Source organism: Callithrix jacchus, chromosome 12 (genome assembly GCF_049354715.1).
Source record: "Callithrix jacchus isolate 240 chromosome 12, calJac240_pri, whole genome shotgun sequence".
Classification (NCBI taxonomy): domain Eukaryota; kingdom Metazoa; phylum Chordata; class Mammalia; order Primates; family Cebidae; genus Callithrix; species Callithrix jacchus.
This window is the reverse complement of record NC_133513.1, coordinates 123454755-123477038: the sequence shown is the minus strand read 5'-3', so window position 1 is coordinate 123477038 and position 22284 is coordinate 123454755. Positions and strand designations below refer to the sequence as shown.

At 45.6% G+C, this 22284-nt stretch overlaps 1 protein-coding gene across 4 annotated transcripts in view; it reads right to left on the bottom strand.

The window, feature by feature from the left end:
- GLRX3 (glutaredoxin 3) overlaps nucleotides 1-19950 on the bottom strand; it is a 71429-nt gene extending 51479 nt beyond the window's left edge. For 3 of the 4 annotated variants that reach the window (XM_054243484.2, XM_002756714.6, XM_035269518.3), the window contains exons 1-3: nucleotides 19843-19950; nucleotides 10139-10247; nucleotides 153-227 (exon numbers count right to left, since the gene is read on the bottom strand). In XM_054243484.2, coding sequence (XP_054099459.1) covers nucleotides 153-227; nucleotides 10139-10247; nucleotides 19843-19934 — 276 coding nt within the window. In that variant the 5' untranslated portion in view covers nucleotides 19935-19950. The remainder of the gene's footprint in view (nucleotides 1-152; nucleotides 228-10138; nucleotides 10248-19842) is intronic. The other variant, XM_078344108.1, reaches the window with a different exon arrangement.
- Nucleotides 19951-22284: the final 2334 nt, after the last annotated feature.

Below are 22284 nucleotides of genomic sequence, written 5' to 3'. Positions count from 1 at the left end.
GGGTAAAAATTGAGACTATCAGAAGAAAGGCAAAGGGCCAGAAACAGCCAAATAACCTAATATTCGGGGATTAGACAGAGGGTAAAGAAACAAACAGGTAGCCCCACGGCACCCTATAAATGGATGATCTCTTGAGCCACCTTTATACGTACCTTGAAAAACAGAAACGTGGGAACAGAGCTAATTTCATATTTTTCAGATACTTCAGGAACACCTTCAGCTTCCAACTTTAAAATGAAAGAATTCAAACTTGATTATTACAAGGTCCTTTTTCACTACTTCAATATGTAAATCAGTTTCACATGCATTATCCCTTCAAGTAGCTGGCATTTTTAAAGAGTATGGTACAAAAGTTTATGACACATTTACATTTAAATGAGACTCACTGGGCTGGCATGTCATCCACTGAGTCTGCAGTGTCAAAACAGGTTCAGAGGTTTTTATTTTGTTGCACATTTCAAAAGATGCCTGGAGGCTGTGAATAAAATTTTTGGTGCACTAGTGACCTAGTAAATTTTCAATCATATGCAGCTACTACTATATTGAAATCCATAAATCACTGACCCCAGTTATGTCATGATTACAGTGCTTATTTTCTGCCCACAGCAATTCTTGCTGTTTGCTCTATTGACTAATTTCAAGAGGCAGTACATCATGACTGACAGTTGCAGCCTTCTGCAAATTATGAAGCAAAAAGGACTATTTCTTCAATAAACTATTGATGTCTAATAAATTTTGCTTTTAACTCCTGCAAGGCTGCTGGACACTAGGCAGATACCTTGCTAGGTTACTTGTTTCCAGTCTATTTATAATGCAAATGCCTTTTAAATAAGACGATTGCATTGTATTTGATAATTTCCTTGAGGCCCCTCAACAAGACAGGATGTGATATCTGATGCATTAATTTAAACCTATTTAGTAACACCATTTCCAAATTATTAGAGCACAATTACTGCAAGCTATCTATGTAGATCTTTATAAACGATATACTTTGTGAAATACCAAGATATATCCTTCCCTCATAGGACTGTCAATTTGATATAAACTTCTTGAAACCAATAAAACTCTGTATTCACATTATACCTATAGGAAATAAAATTTATTGATAAATTATATTGTTAAAAGTTTTTAAAGTATATATGCTATAATTTTCCAAGAGTGAAAGATTTCCACTGGGCCTGAAAGACTATTTTTACCCAGAGCCTTACCCGGTCAGGTTATATCTATCCAAATAAAGCTTGCAGACAAAGTGGGAAGCAGAGTTACCTGTCTTTGGTTTTTCTCTTCTATCTGCTACATTCTTGGGCGCTCTTTGACTATCTTAATTTTTAATTTTTTAGAAAACTGCAGAGCTGGGTGCAGTGGCTCATGTCTGTAATTCCAGCACTTTGGGAGGCCTCAGTGGGTGGATCACGAGGTCAAGAGATCGAGACCATCCTGGCCAACATGGTGAAACCCCATCTCTACTAAAATTACAAAAATTAGCTAGACGTGGAGGCACATGCCTGTAGTCCCTGCTACTTGGGAGGCTGAGGCAGAGAATCGCTTGAACCCAGGAGGTGGAGGTTTCAGTGAGCCAAGATTGAGCCACTGCACTCCGGCCAGTTAACAGAGCAAGACTCTGTCTCAAAAAATAAAAAAATACAAGAAGAAGAAAACTCTTTTGCAACAGCATTTTTAACTATTTACATTTTTAAATGTACTTATAGGAAAATTCTATACATTTTAAATCAACAGGCAAATAATCTGAAAAAAAGAACAAAAAGATAAAGCATTCAGAGACAGCTATTTAGAACAGACTCTCAAAAGTTTTAAAGACATTTGTGCTACTTTCTTTCACATACACAACAGCACACTCAGATCAAAAAGTTGATGACTAGGACATGCCTACACTACTACCCTCCAGCTCGTTATTTTCTGTCTTTCAACTAACATACATGGAGTGCCCACTACGCACTGGGCATCGTACAAGAATCAGAAAAGGGCCCTTCCTATAGTACTATTGAATTCTAAGCAAAAAGTAATACAAATCCAAAAAAGGGTAATAATAAGTAGAAGGAAGGTAACATGGTCTTAAACCAGTACAAAACAGGCAGTACCCTGAATCAGAAAAACAACTTCCTATCTTCTTTTAAATCTGGTTTCTTAGCCAAGCATGATGGCAGATGCCTGTAATCCCAGCTACACAGGAGGCTGAGGCAGAAGAATCACTTGAACCCAGGAGGTGGAGGTTACAGTGAGCTGAGATCACACCATTACACTCCAGCCTGGCAGACTGAGCAAAACTCTGTCTCAAAAAAAAAAAAATCTGAATTCTTCTTATATTCCTGCTGGTTTCCAGTGGAGCAGCAATTCTTCTGGAAAGCAAATGACCTCTTACAATTCCTGCTGAAGGCTGAGACTGCCACAACTGCCTCCACTCAGTCAGCTCCCAGAAGGAGATCTTCATAACCCAGAGGCAATGGTAACAGACAAATCTTCAGAAGATGGGAACAGGAATCCCATTTAAGGCAAAAGAGTTCTCCGGAAGATCAAGGGCATCTGAAGTCCTAAACTTCTGCAGTACTAAAATTCATTAGAAATATTTTTGTTGGATTTAATATAACAGTTTTAACAATGAAAATAGAAAATAAATGTATAAATATGTTTAAAGGATCTGCATTCAGAAAAGCTCAAAAGATGATGAAAAATAGCTATCATCCAGGGGCGACCTACTCTGTGCCATAAACCATGAGAAGACCTTAACATGAAACAGCCCAGCCTACAGACAATTTTGAAAGGTGCAAAATTTTACCATGTTATCATCTCAACTTAATAAGTGGTTCAGGAGGAGGTGTGATGGTTGTTTAAGGTTTCAACTTGACTGGGTTAAGAGAGATCCAGACAGCTCTTAAAACATTACTTCTGGACATGGCTGTGAGGGTGTTTCAGGAAGAGACCAGCATTTGAATTAGTAGAGTGACTAAGGAAGATCCATTCTCACCCAGTATGGGGGGACACCATCCAACAGGCTGATGGCCTGAAAAAAACTAGAAAAAAGCAAATTCTTTCTCCCTCGTTCTCTCTCTCCCTCCCTCTCCTCTGCACACATCCCTCCCCCCAACCCCCCACGCCTCCTGCCCCATCTCTCCCTGCTGGAGCTGGGCTATCCACCTTCTCCTGTCTGTGGACATCAGAGCTCTAGGTTCTTCAGCCGTTAGACTGCAGCACTTGCCCCAGAGGCCCCCCAGGTTCTCAGGCCTTTAGACTTGGACTGAGCTATGCCACCGGCTCCCCTAATTCTCCAGTGAGTGGAGGGCAGATAGTGAGACTTCTCAGCCTCCTAAATCCCCTCTCATCTAACTGTACCTACCCTACTAGTTAGTTCTGTTTCTCTCGAGAACCCTAACACAGAAGGTAACTTGGGTAACTTGCTCAACGATACATGGCGAGTAAGTGGCAGAGCCGAGAAAGAAACCAAGTGTGTTTGACTGTAGAATCTGTGCTTTCATCACTAAACCACGGTTCATTTTTCCTACGACTACAATCAGAAAGATTTACATGTCAAAGTAGGATTTATAAACGACTTCAACACCAATCAAACACGAATATTTCCAAAATAAAATTGAGATAAAATGCCTCAAGTGGAAACCAATTGCTTCCTACACCAAGAATCCAAGCTTTGGGACCAGTCCCACCGGCTGTGTCTTTGTAGGACAGAAAGTGCAACAGAGGCAACAGGTAAATCCAGAGGTGGGGAATCCTCTCTCTGTTCTACTTTTATTGACCAGGGGTCATCAGGGACCACTATGATAGTAACAGCAAGTAGCTACAATTTACTCTGGGTCAGACACTGTTCTAAGTGTGCTTCATGTGTAGACTCATTGAATCCTCACAATAAAAGGAACTGTCTTTACCCTCCATTTTACAGAAGAAACTGGAACTTAAAGAGGTTCCATAACTTGGCCTAGCACTGCCATGGTTTGAATGTATATGTCCCTCCTAAATTCATATGCTGGAAATTAACATCCAAGGTGACAGCAATTAAGAAGGGCCTTTGGGAGGTGATTAGGCCATGAAGCCTCTGCCCTCATGTTGGGAATAGTGCCATGATAAAAGGGTTTGAGGCTGGCGAGTCCCTTTTTGCTCTTCTTCTCCTGCTACCCTGTGAGGAACACAGCAACAAGGTGCCATCCTGGGAGCAGAGAGCAAGCCCTTGCCAGACACTGAATCTGCTGGTGCTTTGATCTTGGACTTCATAGCCTCTAGAACTGTGAGCAATAAATCTGTTACTTAAAAATTGCTCAGTCTAGTCTGGGCGCAGTGGTTCACACCTGTAATCCCAGCACTTTGGGAGGCCGAGGTGGGCAGATTACAAAGTCAAGAGATCGAGACCATCCTGGCCAACATGGTGAAACCCCGTCTCTACTAAAAAATACAAAACTTAGCTGGGCATGGTGGCGCGCACCTGTAGTTCCAACTACTCAGGAGGCTGAGGCATGAGAATTGCTTGAACTCAGGAGGCAGAGGTTGCAGTAAGATGAGATGGCACCACTGCACTCCAGCCTGGCACCTGGCAACAGAGCGAGATTCTGTCTCAAAAAAAAAATTACTCAGTCTAGCCAGGCATAGTGGTTCACACCTCTAATCTCAGCACTTTGGGAAGCTGAGGCGGGCAGATCACCTGAGGTCGGGAGTTTGAGACCAGTCTGACGAACATGGAGAAACCCCATCTCTATAAAAATACAAAATTAGCCGAGCGTAGTGATGCATGCCTGTAATCCCAGCTACTCAGGAAGCTGAGGCAGGAGAATCGCTTGAACTGGGAGGTGGAGGGTGCACTGAGCCGAGATCACACCATTGCACTCCAGCCTTGGCAACAAGAACAAACCTCCGTCTCAAAAAAAAAAAAAAAAAAAATTACTCAGTCTAAGGTATTCTGTTACAGCAGTACAAATGGACTAGGACAATTACACACCTGTTGAGTGATGTAGGCAGACAGTGTGTGTGTGCAGCCAAGCACCTCCCTACACCATATGTTCCACTTCAGGCCTGCTGCCCTTTCCTCCTTTCACTGACCCTTCAGTACCCTTCAGTAACAGTGACCACACCACCTTCCTGCAACACCTCCCACATGGCTCTCCATGTTTCCTCTGCCCTCCCTAGATGCTCAGAATCAGTGTCTGTTTCCTTCACCTCGGGCAGCCTCTGAACACCAGCATGTGCCAGCCTTGTTCTGAGTCTCTTCTATGCCTGTCCACACTCATTCTCCTGGCGTGGGTTCATCCAACCCTATGGCTCTCAATGTCCCTGCTCTGACAACTCCCAAGTTCTTCCCAGCCCAGTCTTCTCCCCTTGCCTCCAGACTACACGCTCAATATCTGCACTCAGAGCTCTATCAAACACTTCTCACTAAACCTGCACCTTCTGAAGGCATCTCTAGCTCACAAAATCCATCCAGTTGCTCAAATCAAAAAGGAGCCAACCTTGATTAATCCATTTCTCTCTCACTCACAAATATTCCATCAACAGGTGTTCTGGGCTCCCCTCCAAAATATAAGCCCACTCAGACCATGACATCATTTCATCTCTCACCTGGCCTAGTAGCCTCCTAAACAGGGTACCTGTTTGTATTCTGCATCCTTCCCACTTGAAACCATTCTCCTCCCAGCAGCTGTGTAACTGATTTAAGATAGGAATGCAACTGTGTCATAGCTACTGCACTTGGAATAAGATCTGAATGTTATCGGTCCCCACAAGGTCAATGACCCGTACCTGCCTGCCACTCCAACCTCATGTCACACTCTCCCCTCCCTCACCACCCTCCAGCCCCACTAGCCTTCTGCTTGAACACTCTGCACTTTGGTTAAAAGCTCTTCCTAGCTCTCCCAATAGCTGGTTCCTTTTCATTTTTCAGATGTCCCTGCTGGCACAGTGGCTCACACCTGTAATCCCAGCACTTTGGGAGGCCAAGGTGGGAAGAATGCTTGAGCTCAGAAGTTTGAGGGTGTAGTGAGCTCTGATCATGCCATTGTACCCTAGCCTGGGTGAGAGTGAGACCTATCTCTTAAAAAGATCTCTCTTCCTTAGATACACTCTTTCAGCCCAACCTAAATAAAGTAACCCACCTATCCCAGTTCCCATCTTTCACAGCCTATTTATTTCTTTTGTAGAACTTATAACTACCTAAAATTACCTTGATAACATATATGACTACTATCTGCTGTCTGTGACCCTTAGTGTTATGTTCCGTGTCCTCAGTGCCTAGACTACAGTGTGGCATTTACTGTGTGATAAATAAATTTTGACAGAATATTAAAAAAAAGTTGTCACTATACCTAAGCCAAGAATGAGGATGGCCACTTGCCAATGATGGCATTGAGGTGCAAGACTAAGGAGAGAACACTTAAACCTGTTATTCAGGGACATTTGGTTAAACCTCATAAAGAGACTTCCTTCTACTCTGTAATGTGTGATATTAAAAAAAAAAAATAGAATTTCAGCTGGACGTGGTGGCTCATGCCTGTAATCCCAGCACTTTGGGAGGCTGAGGCAGGCAGATCATGAGGTCAGGGGTTTGAGACCAGCCTGCCCAACATGGTGAAACTCCCATGTCTACTAAAAATAAAAAAATTAGTTGGGCATGGTGGCTTACACCTGTAATCCCAGCTACTTAGGAGGCTGGGGCAGGAGGATTACTTGAATCCGGGAAATGGAGGTTGCAGTGAGCCAAGATCAAGACACTGCACTCCAGCCTGGGCAATAGAGTGAGACTCCATCACAACATACACACATATATATACTTATTTTTTCAAAATCAAAATCCTTGTCAGACAGCCAAATATAAATTTCAAAACAGAAATTTAAATTAATAGTTTTGATAACTTCTTTAAAGTTCTGCCAAACTTAGCTCAGAAACAGCTAATAAAACCATGTTAATTGTGGATTTTTAAAATTACCAAGATAGCACAGATAAAAACTGACAGTCTTTTTAAGATTAAACAATTCTACCAGAATTATCTGAGAGGCATTTTTAGAGTTCCTTCCTGGAGAATAAAATCCAACATACGCTAAAGTGCAATGGCGCAATCTTGACTCACTACAACCTCTGCTTCCCAGGTTCAAGTGGTTCTCTTGCCTCGGTCTCCCAAGTAGCTGGGATTACAGTCACATGCCACCAGCCAGATAATATTTGTATTTTTAGTAGAGACAGGGTTTCACCACGTTGGCTAGGCTGGTCTTGAACTCCTGACCTCAGATGATCCGCTTGCCTCAGCCTCCCAAAGTGCTGGGATTACAGGCATGAGCCACCACACCCAGCCAGCTTTTCTTTTGTAGAAATGGTCTTGCTATGTGTGTCAGGCTGGTTTCGAACTCCTGGCCTTAAGCAATCCTCCCACCTCAGCCTCAAGAGGTGTTGGGATTAGAGGTGTGAGCCACAGCGCCCAGCCTGCATGCCTCTCTTGCTGGGAAAGACCAATGATACCTCATTCTACTTCTCTTGCTTACTACTATAATTAGCTACCTTACAAACGCCATGCATATCACCTTTGCCCTTAGTGATGTCTAATGAAAGAAAAACTATGTCATACAGTGAGTTTCTGGAAAGTGATGACTCCTGGAGGAATGACCAATCTTATGCTGTCGTCATCCTCATGAGTGGCAGGTGCAGTCAAGCTCAGGTATCCCCCACCACCCAAAAGCACCTCCAACCTTTGGCTCACAGAGATACTTAAGCACTTGAGCAACGTAAAATCTCACTGCCAAGTCTGGTACCAAGGCGAGAAGTAATTCTATAGTCACTTTAAATAAATCATTCAGATAGCAGCAAAGAACAATGTGTTGCCTAAACCAGTAACATGATACACATAAATGCAGACTTAGAACAATTACCATCATCTTGATTAATCTTGTGATTGAAATGTTTAATCATTCATTTCGCTTGTAATCATTATCTTTTATCAGTGACCAAACATGCAGTTTTAATGTCCCCTTCTATTATTTATATTGGACATTTTAGGGTTACAATCTAAAGTTACATTATACATTTCATTGGAATTTTAAATAAGTCCTTAAATTTTAAAAAGCTAACCACTATATTCACATCTGCCTATTTGCATAAAGAAACACTAGAAGGATTCATACAAAATTCATACAAGCAGTTACTTATGTGGTGGGACACAAGGGTGACAAGGAAGGAATGGGGTGAGCCTCCTGAATGGACACCTCTCTATTGTGTTTGGAATTTTGAGTCATCTGAGTATAATACCTATTCAAAGCAAACTTACCTATACAGAAACTGCCTGAACATTTTATCACCTACTATACAAATGAATTATCCTTCAGAATTCTGTGTTTTTCAGTTTACATAAAAACAGGCATACAGACCAATACAGTTGACGTTATTTTTAACCCCATATACGAGTATATTGGCTAACATGTACTCTGAACTCACCAATTCTTGTTTTAAAAAATAAGACTTTGATTTTTCATTTGTTTTTTAAATCTTAAGGACTCAGGCTCTGGAATACAAGGTGCATCTCCCCTCCCCGTAATTCATTTCTAAGACTCTCCACACATATTTTGGCCTTGTTGCCTAACCCAGTACTAAATGCTGAATAATAACTTTAATATGCTAAATTAATGGAGTTAATTCACAGTCAACTACTGCTTTCCTAGTAGGTATCCACTCAAGAGACAGCAGGAATGTAGGAACACACAAAACCAGAGTGAAAAACACAAGAGGCAAGGAAGATACTGACTGGCTTCCCTCCCCTCTGCATTCTCAACAGGTTAGGAAGGCTTTCACCCTCATCTAAACCAAGATAGCAACTTCCTGTTCCCTATACCCTTTCTTATTTTCCACAGCACACCTAGCTTTTTAACAACATAATTTCTGTTACTATTTTAAATGTCTTAAAACCATAGTTACCCACAGGGAACTAACTCTTCTGCCTGTGCACTCCAAATCTCCAGCCCACAGTTACCTTGATATTTGGTAGTCATGCCCCATACCCAAGGATGGTCGAGGAAAAGTGTACATAAGAAATGCAAAACTGACCAGGCACAGTGGTTCCCAGCACTTTGGGAGGCTGAGGCGGGAGGATCACCTGAGGTCAGGAGTTCAAGACCAGCCTGACCAACGTGGAGAAACCCTGTCTCTAAAAAATACAAAAGTAGCCAGGCATGGTGACACGGGCCTGTGATCCCAGCTACTCAAGAGGCTGAGGCAGGAGAATCGCTTGAACCCAGTTGGTGAAGGTTGCAACAAGCCAAGATTGCACCACTACACTCCACCCTAGACGAGCGAGACTCCGTTTGGAAAAAAAAAAGAGAGAGAGAGAGAGAGAAATGCAAAATCATTTAAAATTTTTAAGAATAATTTGCAAAAATAGGCCTGGCATGGTGGCTCATGCCTATAATCCCAGCACTTTGGGAGGCTGAGGGGGGCGCATCACCTGAGATTGGGAGTTTGAGACCAGCCTGAACAGCATGGAGAAATCCCGTCTCTACTAATAATACAATATTAGCCAGGCATGGTTGCACATGCCTGTAATCCCAGCTACTCAGGAGGCTAAGGCAGGAGAATTGCTTGAACCCAGAAGGCAAAGGTTGCACTGAGCCGAGATCGTGCCATTGCACTCCAGCTTGGGCAACAAGAGCAAAACTCTGTCTCAAAAAAAAAAGAATTTGCTAAAATAACAGATCCCACACCAATTATAGATATGTGGAATTCCACAGCACTCCTTCTTTATACTAGTTAATAAAATCTAATCTTTCATTGGTGTTTTTTGTTTTGTTTTGTTTTGTTTTGTGTGAAGTCTCGCTCGGTCACCCAAACTGGAGTGCAGTGGCACGATCTGGGCTCACCGCAACCTCTGCCTCCTGGGTTCAAACGCTTCTCCTGCCTTGGCCTCCCACATAGCTGCGATTACAGATGCCCACCACCATGCCCAGCTAATTTTTGTATTTTAGTAGAGACAGGGTTTCACTCTCTTGGCCAGTTGGTCTCAAACTCTTGAACTCAGGTGATCCACCCGCCTCAGCCTCCCAAAGTACTGAGATTACAGGCATGAGCTACCACACCCAACCTAATCTAACCCATAAATCATAAATCAGAATTAAATTCATAAAAGACACAACACTGGAATATAAATACCTTCGCAAATGAAACCTGAGGGTGTTCTTTAGCTAACTCTGCCATAACTTCGTTCATCTGTGCACATTGTGGAGCCCATGGTGCCCAGAAATGGACCACAAGGAGGGACCTGGAAATCAATTAAATGCATTGATTTAAAATTATACCAATTTTGGAAACAAACAAATACTGATATAAATTACGAAAAAGGAAAAAAAAAACCTTTAAAAGAATTTTTTCATACTGCTAGAATTTTGCTGTATATAACATTGGAATACAAAAGGGCTCTGCAAGGTCTTGAGACTCTTTCAGATAAATTTTCAAGTCAATGATATTTCAAGTCAAGCCCATATGAAGTAGATCTGAATATTCATCCACCTCAATTAAAAGTCATGTAAATCACTGTTGGTGGGAGTGTAAATTAGTTCGACCATTGTGGAAGGCAGTGTGGTGATACCTTAAGGATCTAGAACCAGAAATACCATTTGACCCAGCAATCCCATTACTGCATATATACCCAAGGGATTATAAATCATTCTACTATAAAGACACATGAACACATATGTTTATTGTAGCACTATTTACAATAGTAAAGAATTGGAACCAACCCAAATGCCCATCAATGATAGACTGGATAAAGAAAATATGGCACATATACACCATAGAATACTATGCAGCCATAAAAAGGAATGAGTTCATGTCCTTTGCAGGGGCATGGAAGAAGCTAGAAGCCACCATTCTCAGCAAACTAACACAGGAACAGAAAAACCGCATGTTCTCACTCATGAGTTGTACAATGAGAACACACAGACACAGAAAGGGGAACATCACAAACTGGGGTCTGTCAGGGGGCTGGAGTAAGGGGAGGGAAAGCATTAGAACAAACACCTAATGCTTGTAGGGCTCAAAACCTAGATGACAGGTTGATAGCTGCAGCAAACCACCATGGCACATGTATACCTATGTAACAAACCTGCATGTTCTGCACATGTACCCCAGAACTTTAAGTAAAAGAAAAAAAAGCCAGGTAAATCAACCATATTCTCAGACCCCTGAGGAAAGTAAAACTGAATTTCTGTATTAAATGGCACAATGTTTGTGAAAAATGGTTGTAGATACATTATTACTAGTAATATAATTATTTACTTTTTAAATGTGGTATAGTGATGAAGAGACATAACCCTGACCATAGAAACAGCAATAAATGTTGAAAATGAAGGCATCCCAGTGGAAAACAAGAAAAAGAACAGAACTGCTTTTCACAAAGACATTCTTTTATACTTTTTAATACTATGCTACAAAAGATATTTCTAGGTTGGGCACAGTGGCTCACGCCTATAATCCCAGCACTTTGGGAGGCCAAGGCGGGTGGATCACTTGAGGTCAGCAGTTCAAGACCAGTCTGGCTAACATGGTGAAACCCCATCTCTGTTAAAAATACAAAACATTAGCCAGGTGCACTGGTGCACACCTGTAATCCCATCTACTCAGGAGGCTGAGGCTCAATCATTTGAGCCCGGGAGGCAGAGGTTGCAGTAAGCTGAGATCACACCACTGCACTGTAGCCTGGGCAGCAGAACAAGACTCCATCTCAAAAAAAAAAAAAGAAAGATTTCTCTAGGCCAGGCAAGGTGGCTCATGCCTGTAATCAGCATTTCGGGAGGCTCAGGTAGGAGGATCATTTGAGCCCAGGAGGTGGAGGTTGCAGTGAGCCATGATTATACCACTACACTCCACTGTGGGCAACAAAGCAAGACCCATTAAAAAAAAAAAAAAAACTCGGAATATTTACAGTATGAACACACAGAATAGTTATAATTTGTATCTATTTTAGTTTATACAAAATGATCTTGGCAAAAACATCTACAGGCATATCCAACTGAAAAATCCTTCAGTTTTATAGAATTCTGTTCAAATATACTACCTCCTAAAGAGCTCTGAAAAATCACGAACAGAGTATGTTCCACAGTGAAAAGAACCAAGGACAACTAACCTGTGGGTAAAGAAAGGAGTAACTGTAAAAATCAATCAAATAACACCAGAGAGAAAGGAATAAGCTTACAATAAAGTGTCAGGAAAGCAGAAGCAAAGAGAAGCATTAGATTTTCAAAGGTAGAGGGGGCAGGATTTGGTGACAGATGAGGCACAATCTACAGCTGGCTCCAAGCTCTGGCTTAGAGGCTGATGGTCAGTGGTGGCACTATGTCTCAAATCATAGTGCAGAAGCAGCCAACCTGAGGGAAGAAGTTTAATGGGCTGTTAGTACAACGTCTAGAGTTCAGGGAAGAAGTCTACACTTGATATGCAGATTTGGGAGTCAAGAAAGGACAGTGCCAGCACCACACTGCAAAGGGATACAGAGGGACACAGAAAAGACCCGGGGTCAGCGACTCAGGGGCTTATCAATATCTAATCAGGCAGATGGAGGAGAAGGAACTCATGTAGTGAAGCAGAGAAGGGGTCCAAGCAGTACTGGAAGATTAAAGGGTCTCACAGAGGTCAGGAGAAGAGCATCAAGAGGGAGTGACGACCATCCAATGCAGCGGGAAAGGCAACTAAGAGAGTTAACCTCAGTGGAATAGCGGAAACACAGGTCAGACTGCAGCCCACTGAGAATGGAAGTGAAGGTGAGGAAGCAGAGAGACACTCTAAGAGATCTTACAGGCAGAGGAAAAGACTAAATCAAGGAGAGGCATTTTTAATGTAAGAAAATTTTCATGTTTTCTCCGCCTGGGGATAGTGCAAATGGAAAGGGAAACGTAGACACAAGACAGCTGAGGACGCTAGGACTTAGAAGGGGCAGGAGAGGGGAAATCCACAGCAGAGAACAGCTTACCTTAGAGAAGAATGGCAGTCTCCTCTAAGTCAGGAGCCAAGGAATTAAGAATGGGTAAGGCTATGAATAAACAGTATGTGTTGGGAGAGGTGGGAGTGGAAGGAGGGCTGGGGAAAAGTCCTGTTTTCTCTCAGGTGGGAAGCAAAGTCAATTGCTGAAACATAGGAAAACAGAGGGCAGAGACCACTGGTAGGACTGGTGAAGGGCACACAAAAGGAAAGCAGGAAGCTCCAAAGAAAGACCCATCTAAGGCAGGGAAGGACACACCGTAGGGGCCCCCCTGCCACTGGGTGTTAATTTGCATCGTGCACAACTCAGCAGCTTCAATGGTTGAGTTGGTGGGTGGGGCCTCAGGTCCAAGGCAAAGACTACACGATTTGAATCAAGCACTGTTTCAACTTCCTCCTGTGCATTCAGCTAGATTACAATTTTCAGTCTTCCTTGCAGTTTTCTGGGGCCCTGGAACTGAATTCTGGCCCTAGAACTAGAGCAAAGGCCTGATCCCCTCAACACCCTCCCTCAGGAGCCTCTGTCCACTATAGCCTCCAGCAGTGAAGAGGATCCAGGGAGTCTCCATGGCCTAAGAATGCTGAGAACAAAAACAGAGGTTTCACAGCGGCCTCATGCGAGAATGCTCACAGCAGCCCTACAGATAATAACCCAAAACTGGAAATTAGCCAAATGTCCATAAATGGGAGAAAGGTATAGATATTCATACAATGGAATATAACTTAGCAGTAAAATGAAACCAACTACAGACACAGGCAATGACACGGATGAAGCTCAAAAATATGTGAGCAAAATATGCCACAGACATGAAAAAGAACTGTATGATTCCACTCACACAAAGTCCAAGAGCACGGAAAACTCATCTACAGTGACAGAAACAGATCAGTAGTTAAGGGAAAGGGGACAGAAAACTTCCTGGGGTTCTACATTCTTCCTGTGAATGGTGGTTACTGGTGTGCACACAATTGTCAAAATTAATCAATCTGATGATTAAGATCTGGGCACTTTGTTATTGCCTTTTGTTGGTGCATTTTGTTAGTTCTTTTTTTTTTTTTTTTTAAGACAGGGTCTTACTCTAATGCCCAGGCTGGAGTGCAGTGGTGTGATCACGGCTCACTACAACCTCAACTTCCTGGGCTCAGGCGATCCTCCCACCTCGGCCTCCCAGACTACAGGCATATGCCACCACACCTAGCTAGTATTTTCTGGGTTTGTTTTGTTTTGTTCTTTGTAACAATGGGGTTTCGCCAGTGAGCAGGCTGGTCTCAAACTCCTGGGCTCAAGCAGTCCACCTGCCTTGGCCTCCCAAAGTGCTGCAATCACAGGTATGAGCCACAGTCCCCAGTCAACAAAAGGACTGCTTAAATCATAATATTCAATGATAAAAAGGATGGCGAAAAGTACTTTCATATCCTGCTGGTAAAAATTAAATTGGGATCTTTCAGAAATTTCTTACAAATAAGGATCAATCCTAAAGAAGTAACTAAGAGACTATTTTCCCATTATTTTACGTAGCAAACAACTACAAAAATCTGATGCTCGACAATACAGTTTTTAAATGGTCATAAGAAATTATAAAGCCATTACAAATCAAATTTTCAAAGAACTTTTAACGCCACAGGAAAATACTCAAAATATACATTTTTCAAAACTTAAAGTAGGTTACCCGACTTTCTAACAGTATGAGCCCAAAAAGTAAAACAGAGAAGAAAGAATGTCATAAAACCTGAATTTAGGCTGGGCGCGGTGGCTTACACCTGTAATTCAAGCACTTTGGAGGTCAAGGCAGGCGGATCACCTGAGGTCGGGAGTTCAAGACCAGCCTGACCAACATGGTGAAACCTCGTCTTAAAAACAAACAAAAAAACCCTGAATTTGGCTGGGTGTGGTGGCTCACGCCTGTAATCCCTGCACTTTGGGAGGCCAAGGCTGGATAGATCATGATGTCAGGAGTTCAAGACCAGCCTGGCCAATATGATGAAACCTCATCTCTACTAAAAACACAAAAATTAGCCAGATATGATGATGCATGCCTATAGTCTCAGCTACTCAGGAGGCTGAGCCAGAAGAATTGCATGAACCTGGGAGGCAAAGGCTGCAGTGAGCCGAGATTGTGCTACTGCACTACAGCTGGGTGACAGAGTGAGACTCTATCTCAAAAAACAACCTGAATTGAAGTTTCAGTTTCATAATTACAAACATGGCTTTGTAGAGTAATAACTTCCACATCTGTAAAACAGCAATACCCAGCACTCTGCAATATTGAAAAGATGAAGCAAAAATATAAAATATTTGAAAACATTAAAACATGGTATTAATGTTAGCAGGTAGTTGACATTATTCAGAATATTCTCCCATTTAGATGCTTAACTTCCATTTCTCAATTAACCAAATAATGTCCAATATTATAAGGACATACTCTATCTGAAACAAATATAATCTTTTGGATTACGTTTAACAGTGTTCTTTCCATCTTCATGAATGGCCCAGTATACCTGCACTGTTGAAAAAAAGCATTAGACAAAAACCATTCAGGCCAGGCGCGGTGGCTCACGCCTGTAATCCCAGCACTTTGGGAGGCGGGTGGATCACGAGGTCAAGAGATCGAGACCATCCTGGTCAACAAGGTGAAACCCCGTCTCTACTAAAAATACAAAAATTAGCTGGGCATGGTGGTGCATGCCTATAGTCCCAACTACTCAGGAGCCTGAGGCAGGAGAATTGCTTGAAGCCAGGAGGTGGAGGTTGCGGTGAGTGGAGATCGTGCCATTGCACTCCAGCCTGGGTAACAACAGCAAAACTCCGTCTCAAAAAAAAAACAAAAAACAAACACACATAAAAAACATTCAAATCCTGACTAACATAATTTTCTACAACATAATAAACTTCACCTCTGCCGGGCACGGTGGCTCACGCCTGTTAATCCCAGCACTTTGGGAGGCCGAGGCGGGTGGATCACAAGGTCCAGAGATTGAGACCATCCTGGTCAACATGGTAAAACCCCGTATCTACCAAAAATACAAAAAATTAGCTGGGCGTGGTGGCGCGTGCGTGCCTATAATCCCAGCTACTCAGGAGGCTGAGGCAGGAGAATTGCCTGAACCCAGGAGGCAGAGGTTGCAGTGAGCCGAGATTGCGCCATTGCACTCCAGCCTGGGTGACAGGAGCGAAACTCCATCTCAAAAAAATAAATAAAAATAAAATAAAAATAAAAAACGAAAAATAAACTTCAGCTCTTTATCAGTAAGTAGTTGTTTTTTCAATTATTATAGTATTCTACTACTTCAGTTATTCATCTGCAGATAATACCAGCTACTACTTATTAAACATATATACTACTGCTTAATTACTCTGCAAATGGATATTAATAACCCCACAGTATAGACCAGCTGAGATTTCAGCAACTTATGTAAATATCTGATTACTTAAAAAAAAATTCCAATGCATGTCAAATTTTAAAATTGGAGACACAAGGATTTGGAAAGTAGATTTAAAAGGATTACATCCACATAAGTAGTAAAACGTGAGCACTTTGTGTCTGTCTTTTGAGACAGGGTCTCACTCTGTCACCCAGGCTGGAGTGCAATGGCAGGATGGTAGCTCACCACAGCCTGGAACTCCTGGGCTGAAACAACCCTCCCACCTCAGCCTCATGAGTAGCTGGCACTACATACAGGTACCCATCACCATGACTGGCTACTTTTATTTTTTTGGAGAGATGGGGTCTCACTATGTGGCCCAGGCTGGTCTCAAACTCCTGGCCTCAAGTCATCCTCCCAAACTGCTGGGATTGCTGGTGTGAGTCACCACAATATTCTTAAATGTTTCCATCTTCACCAAAAAAGTTGCAGAGATTTGCTCCTTCCCCTGAGGCCACACATCATTTCCCATGTGTGCATTTAAACTAGTCACTAAGGAAAGTGTACATTATTTTCTGGGTCATTTCAAGTATGGGCCAGTCGATGTGTTTAAATGTAAATACATCCAAATGGTATTTACATTTAAAATTTTATCCATTTTGGCCACATGCAGTGGCTCACACCTGTAATCCCAGCACATTGGTAGGCTGAGGCAGGCGGATCACCTCAAGTCAGTAGTTCTAGACCAGCCTGGTCAACATGGTGTAACCCCACCTCTACTGAAAATACAAAAATTAGCCAGCTATTATGGCGGGCATCTGTAATCCCAGCTACTCGGGAGCTAAGGCAGAACTGCTTGAACCTGGGAGGCAGAGATTGCCATTGCACTCCAGCCTGGGTGACAGAGCAAGATACCATCTCAAGAAAAAAGAAAAGAAAAAAAACTTTTATCCATTTTGATAGTTTAAGGACTTTTTTTAAAATGAAGCATAAAAACAAACATAAAACACACACCCACAAAACAGTCTTTTCAGGTGATATACATTCAAAACATTTATTTAGGGCAGTTCCAGATAAGAGCTGCTTACTTCAAGAGGCCACTTCTGGTGACTCCTGTGACTGTGCTGACCTGTACTGGATGATTAAGAACTCAGCTTCCAGCAGTGAGTAAACGTTAAGTGTTCCCCCCAACCTCCGCTTTTTTTTTTTTTAACAATTTCCCAGGTAAATGTGAAATGCCTAAGGAGCTGTTTTAAATAACACTTTTAATTTCACCACCCCATAAAGCATTTCTATCCATTAGTAAAGCATTTCTAACCATTAGTAACTCTCATTCCTCCCCATTTCCAAAGGCAACACTCCCATCTCACCTGCACTCCCCATGGCAAAATCATAATACTACCTGTCTCTAATTCAAATTCAGTCAGCAAAATTTCACTCAATTTAGATCAACAGGGCCAGTCATGGGGGCTCAAGCCTATAATACCAATACTTTACAAGGCCGAGGTAGGTGGATCACTTGAGTTGAGGAGTTCCAAAGACCAGCGTGGGCAACAAGGGGAAACCTCATCTCTACAAAAAAATACACGAACTAGCCCAGCATGGTGTTCGCACATGTAATCCCAGATACTCAGGAGGCTGAGGTTGGAGGATCGCTTGAACCTGGGAGGTTGAGGCTGCAGTGAGCCAAGATCACATCACTGCACTCCAGCCTGGGCAACAGAGCAAGAGCCTGTCTCCAAAACAAAATTTACATCAATAAGTATTTTTGGCTGGGCATGGTGGCTCACACCTGTAATCCTAACACTTTGGAGGCTGAAGAGGGCAAATCGCTTGAGTCCAGAAGTTCGAGACCAGCCTGGGCAACATAGCGAGACCTCGTCTCTACAAAAAAATATAAAAATTGGACAGGCACGGTGGTTCTCACCTGTAATCCTAGCTCTGGGAAGCTGAAGTGGGTGGATCGCTTGAGGTCAGGAGTTCGAGACAAGCCTGGCCAAAATGGTAAAACCCAGTCTACTAAAAATACAAAAAATTAGCCGGGTGTGGTGGTGGGCGCCTGTAATCCCTGCTACCTGAGAGTGTGAGGCAGGAGAACTGCTTGAGCCAGGGAAACGGAGGTTGCTGTGAGCCGATACTGCGCCACTGCACTCCAGCCTAGACAACAAAGCGAGGCTCAGTCGCAAAAAAAAAAAAACAAAACACGTAGTGGTGAAAGCAGTGTGGTCCTAGCTACTCAGGAGGCTGAGATGGGATGAGGAGATGGGTGGGATCACTTGAGCCCGGGAGGCAGAGGCTACAGTGAGCGGCGACTGCGCCACTATACTGCAGCCTGGGTGTCAGAGCCAGAGCCCGTCTCAAAAACAACTCCCTACTGAAATAACTAAGGGCCAACATCTCCTGAGTGTTTCCTGCATACCTGGCATGGTATTCATAACGTTTTACGTACATCATCTCATTTAACCCTCACCACAACCCTGAGGTACTAATAGGTGCTATTTCACCGTTGGGAAACTGAGGCTTGGGTACGAAACGTGCCCAGGGGTTACACGGCTAATGAGTGGATCCCGGGCAATCCGACATAAAGTTCCTTTAAAAACCACTACTACAACTAGCGAACGACTGAGTCCCTGGAGTGGTCTACGGTGGGAGGTGGTGCCAATCCCCACGGAGAGGCCACGTGCAGACCTTTCCCTGCAAGCGCGCATGCCGGTGAGCACCGAGCCGTCCGCAGGCTGCCCGTTCAGCGCTTCCAGCACACCCAGAAAACACGTTCTGTGCATTCCCACGGACCTCCCGTGGCCTTCCCCAGGCTCGCCGGCCGGACACCGGGGCCAAAGCCGAGCAGCAACTCTGCCTCCGGCAACAGGTTAAGTCTGAACACCGACTCTGCCCGCTGACCAACAAACTTTCCAGGCTGACTTCAAAAGCCGGCCAGGCCTAGCGAGCGCGGCGGGGCTTCCCAAGCCGCTCTTCCCGCGACAGGGGCGTTCCTGGAGGGAGGCGAAGAGGAAGGGGCCGACGCCGAGCCTGCAGCACCCTCCCGGCGGGCGCAGGAAAGGTGGAGCCCGCAGCCGTGGCTCCCCGCTCCGTGGCGTGGAGGGCCGGGGTCTCGGCGCCGCTCCGTACCCCGCCCCGCTCCGCCCCGCGGCACAGCTGAGTCACCGCCTCTGTCCCGCCGCGGGGCTGCCCAGGCCGGGGCCGGGAAGGTCGCGTCCCTCGGGCTTGGACAGCCGTCGTCGGCGTCGGAGCCGGGGCTGGGGCTGGGGCTGGGGCTGGGGCTGGGGCTGGGGCGAACCTCGCGCCCTGCTCGCTGGCCCGGGGCGGGAAGCCCGCGGCTCCGACCAGTCACCGCCTGAAGCCTGGGGGAGTCCACGGGCGGCGCCGGGCCCGGTCCCCCGAGGCCGAAGCGAGCCGGGCGCCAAGGAGCCGGGCTGGGCGGCCCGCCGTCCCCCGCCGGCCGGGTCCTGCGGCCACTCCTGCCCCGGCTCCTCACTCCTGCCGCTCGCCTCCCCGCTTACTTGGCTTTGAGGCTCAGCAGCTCCTCAAACTGCCCGACTGAGCCGACCTCCTCCACGGCCCCTACAGCCGCCGCAGCCGCCCCCGCCGCCATGCTGCCGCCACCAGACAGGAGCAATCGAGTGCCCGCGGCCGGATGTGGGCGGGGCAGCGGAGCGCAGAACGGCTGCGCGAGGAATCGCCCCGCCCCTGTCTGCACGGAACGCTGCAGAGCCGGAGAGATCCCAGAAGCGGCGGCGGACGGTGGATGCCGCTGGGGGGCTCTGACCCTGCCAGGTCTGGGCACTCCGCTGTGGGCCTCCTGGCTCCCGTGGTTCCTGGCTGTCAGGGTTCCTGGCTCTAGTGACTTCAGGCCGTCAGGGCCCCTGGCTGTGGAGGTTCCTGGCTGTATTGGCTCCTGGCTGTAGGCGCCCTTGGGTATCGAGATTCCTGGCTGTAGAGGCTCCTGGATGTTAGGGTTTTTAGCTATTGTAGGAGTTCCTCGCTATAGTAGGGGCTGCTGGGTGTCGGGGTTCCTGGCTATAGTAGGGGCTGCTGGGTGTCGGGGTTCCTGGCTATAGTAGAGGCTTCTGGGTGTCGGGGTTCCTGGCTATAGTAGGGCCTCCTGGGTGTTGGGGTTCCTGGCTATAGTAGGGGCTGCTGGGTGTCGGGGTTCCTGGCTATAGTAGGGCCTCCTGGGTGTTGGGGTTCCTGGCTCTAAGGGCTCCTGGGTGTCAAGGTTCCTGGCTATACTAGAGGCTCCTGGGTGTCGGGGTTCCCAGCTATAGTAGGGGCTCCTGGCTGTCGGGGTTCCCGGCTATACTAGGGGCTCCTGGGTATTGGGGTTCCCGGCTATACTAGGGGCTCCTGGGTGTCGGGGTTCCCGGCTGTAGTAGGGGCTCCTGGGTGTCGGGGTTCCCAGCTGTAGCAGGGGCTCCTGGGTGTCGGGGTTCCCAGCTGTAGCAGGGGCTCCTGGATGTCGGGGTTCCGGGCTATAGTAGGGGCTCCTGGATGTCAGGGTTCATGGCTCTAGGGGCTCCTGGATGTCAGGGTTCCTGGCTATATTAGGGGCCCCTGGGTGTTGAGGTTCCTGGCTGTAGGGGACCCTGGGTATCGGGGCTCCTGGTGGTAGAGGCTTCTGACTGTTGGGGTTCTTGACTATCAGGGCCCCTTGGTGTTGGGGATCCTGGGTGTCAGGGTTCCTGGCTCTCTGGACACCTGACTCCTGAGACTCCTGGCTTTTGGGGCTCCAGACGTTCCTTCCACCTCCTGTGTCTCCTGGGTGTGTAATAGCGAGAAGGGGCTGGTGGAGGCGTGAGGGTGAGAGGTGAGTGAAAGTGAAGTCAAATGTGTACATTTAGGAAGGTGAAATTATCAAAAATGAAACTGCAAAAAGGTGAGGAAGAACTGAGAGTCCTGGGAACAAAAGTGGTAGGTCTTGAACTTCAACACAGACAGGGTGATTCCAGTTCAGTCCTGGGATCTGAACCTGGGACCCACAGTATGTCTCTCCTCCTCTGCCCCTCCCTGCATGCCACTTCTCATTGCAGCCCCACAGAGCCATCACCCATTGTAACCTCAGAACAGAAGGGACTGGAGTGGCTCCACTGGATTGGGGGCCTGCCTCCAAGATCCCTGCCCTCCTCCTGCCTGGCCTTCTTGGGTGGTTCCTGGTTTTTCTTTCTCCCTTGGGCCTCCTCCGACGTTGGCTCTCCACGTGGTGGACTCTGTACCCCACTCTCCATGCTTCCCACGCACTTTCTGGTTTGTGTCATCTCCACACCTTCAGTGACATCAACCTCCAAGAAAACTTCAACAGCAAGCCCAGAATCCCACCCTGCACCCCAGAGTCCAGCATCCATTCACTTTGAGGAGGGGCCATCTTTTACTGCATGTCCCCAGACCACACTGGGCCTTCCCTCCAAAGTGCCTCTCCTCTTGAGGGCTCCCACCCAGACACTTGGGGCTCCCTCTGGCCAGTCCCCCTGCTGCCAGTGGACTTTGAGGCCAAGCCCCCACGGAGCCTTCCCTACTAACCAGGTGTTCCCAGCCTGCTGTGCATGCTTCTACCATGGCCTGTCTCATGTTCCAGAACTGTGCTCGTCCCCTTCATTGGCCTGTGTTCTCAAAGGACAGGAACTGGTCTGTGTCTCAGGCCTGGAACGCAGTCAGGCACATAGTAGGTGCTCAATCCATGCTAACAGCTGGCAGAGGAGCAGGCTCACTGGATTGCAGAGACTTTGTATGAGGAAAGTAGCAAATCATTCATACTTTTCATATTGACTATATGCTGAAATGAGGATATTTGGATACATTGGGTTTTCTGAAATATATTATTTAAATTGGCCTCTTTTACCTTTGGCTCCTGGGAAATGTGTAATTTCATAGACAACTTTTGTTTGTTTTTGGTTTTGGGGGGTTTTTTTGTTTGTTTTTGAGACAGAGTCTTGCTCTGTTGCCAGGCT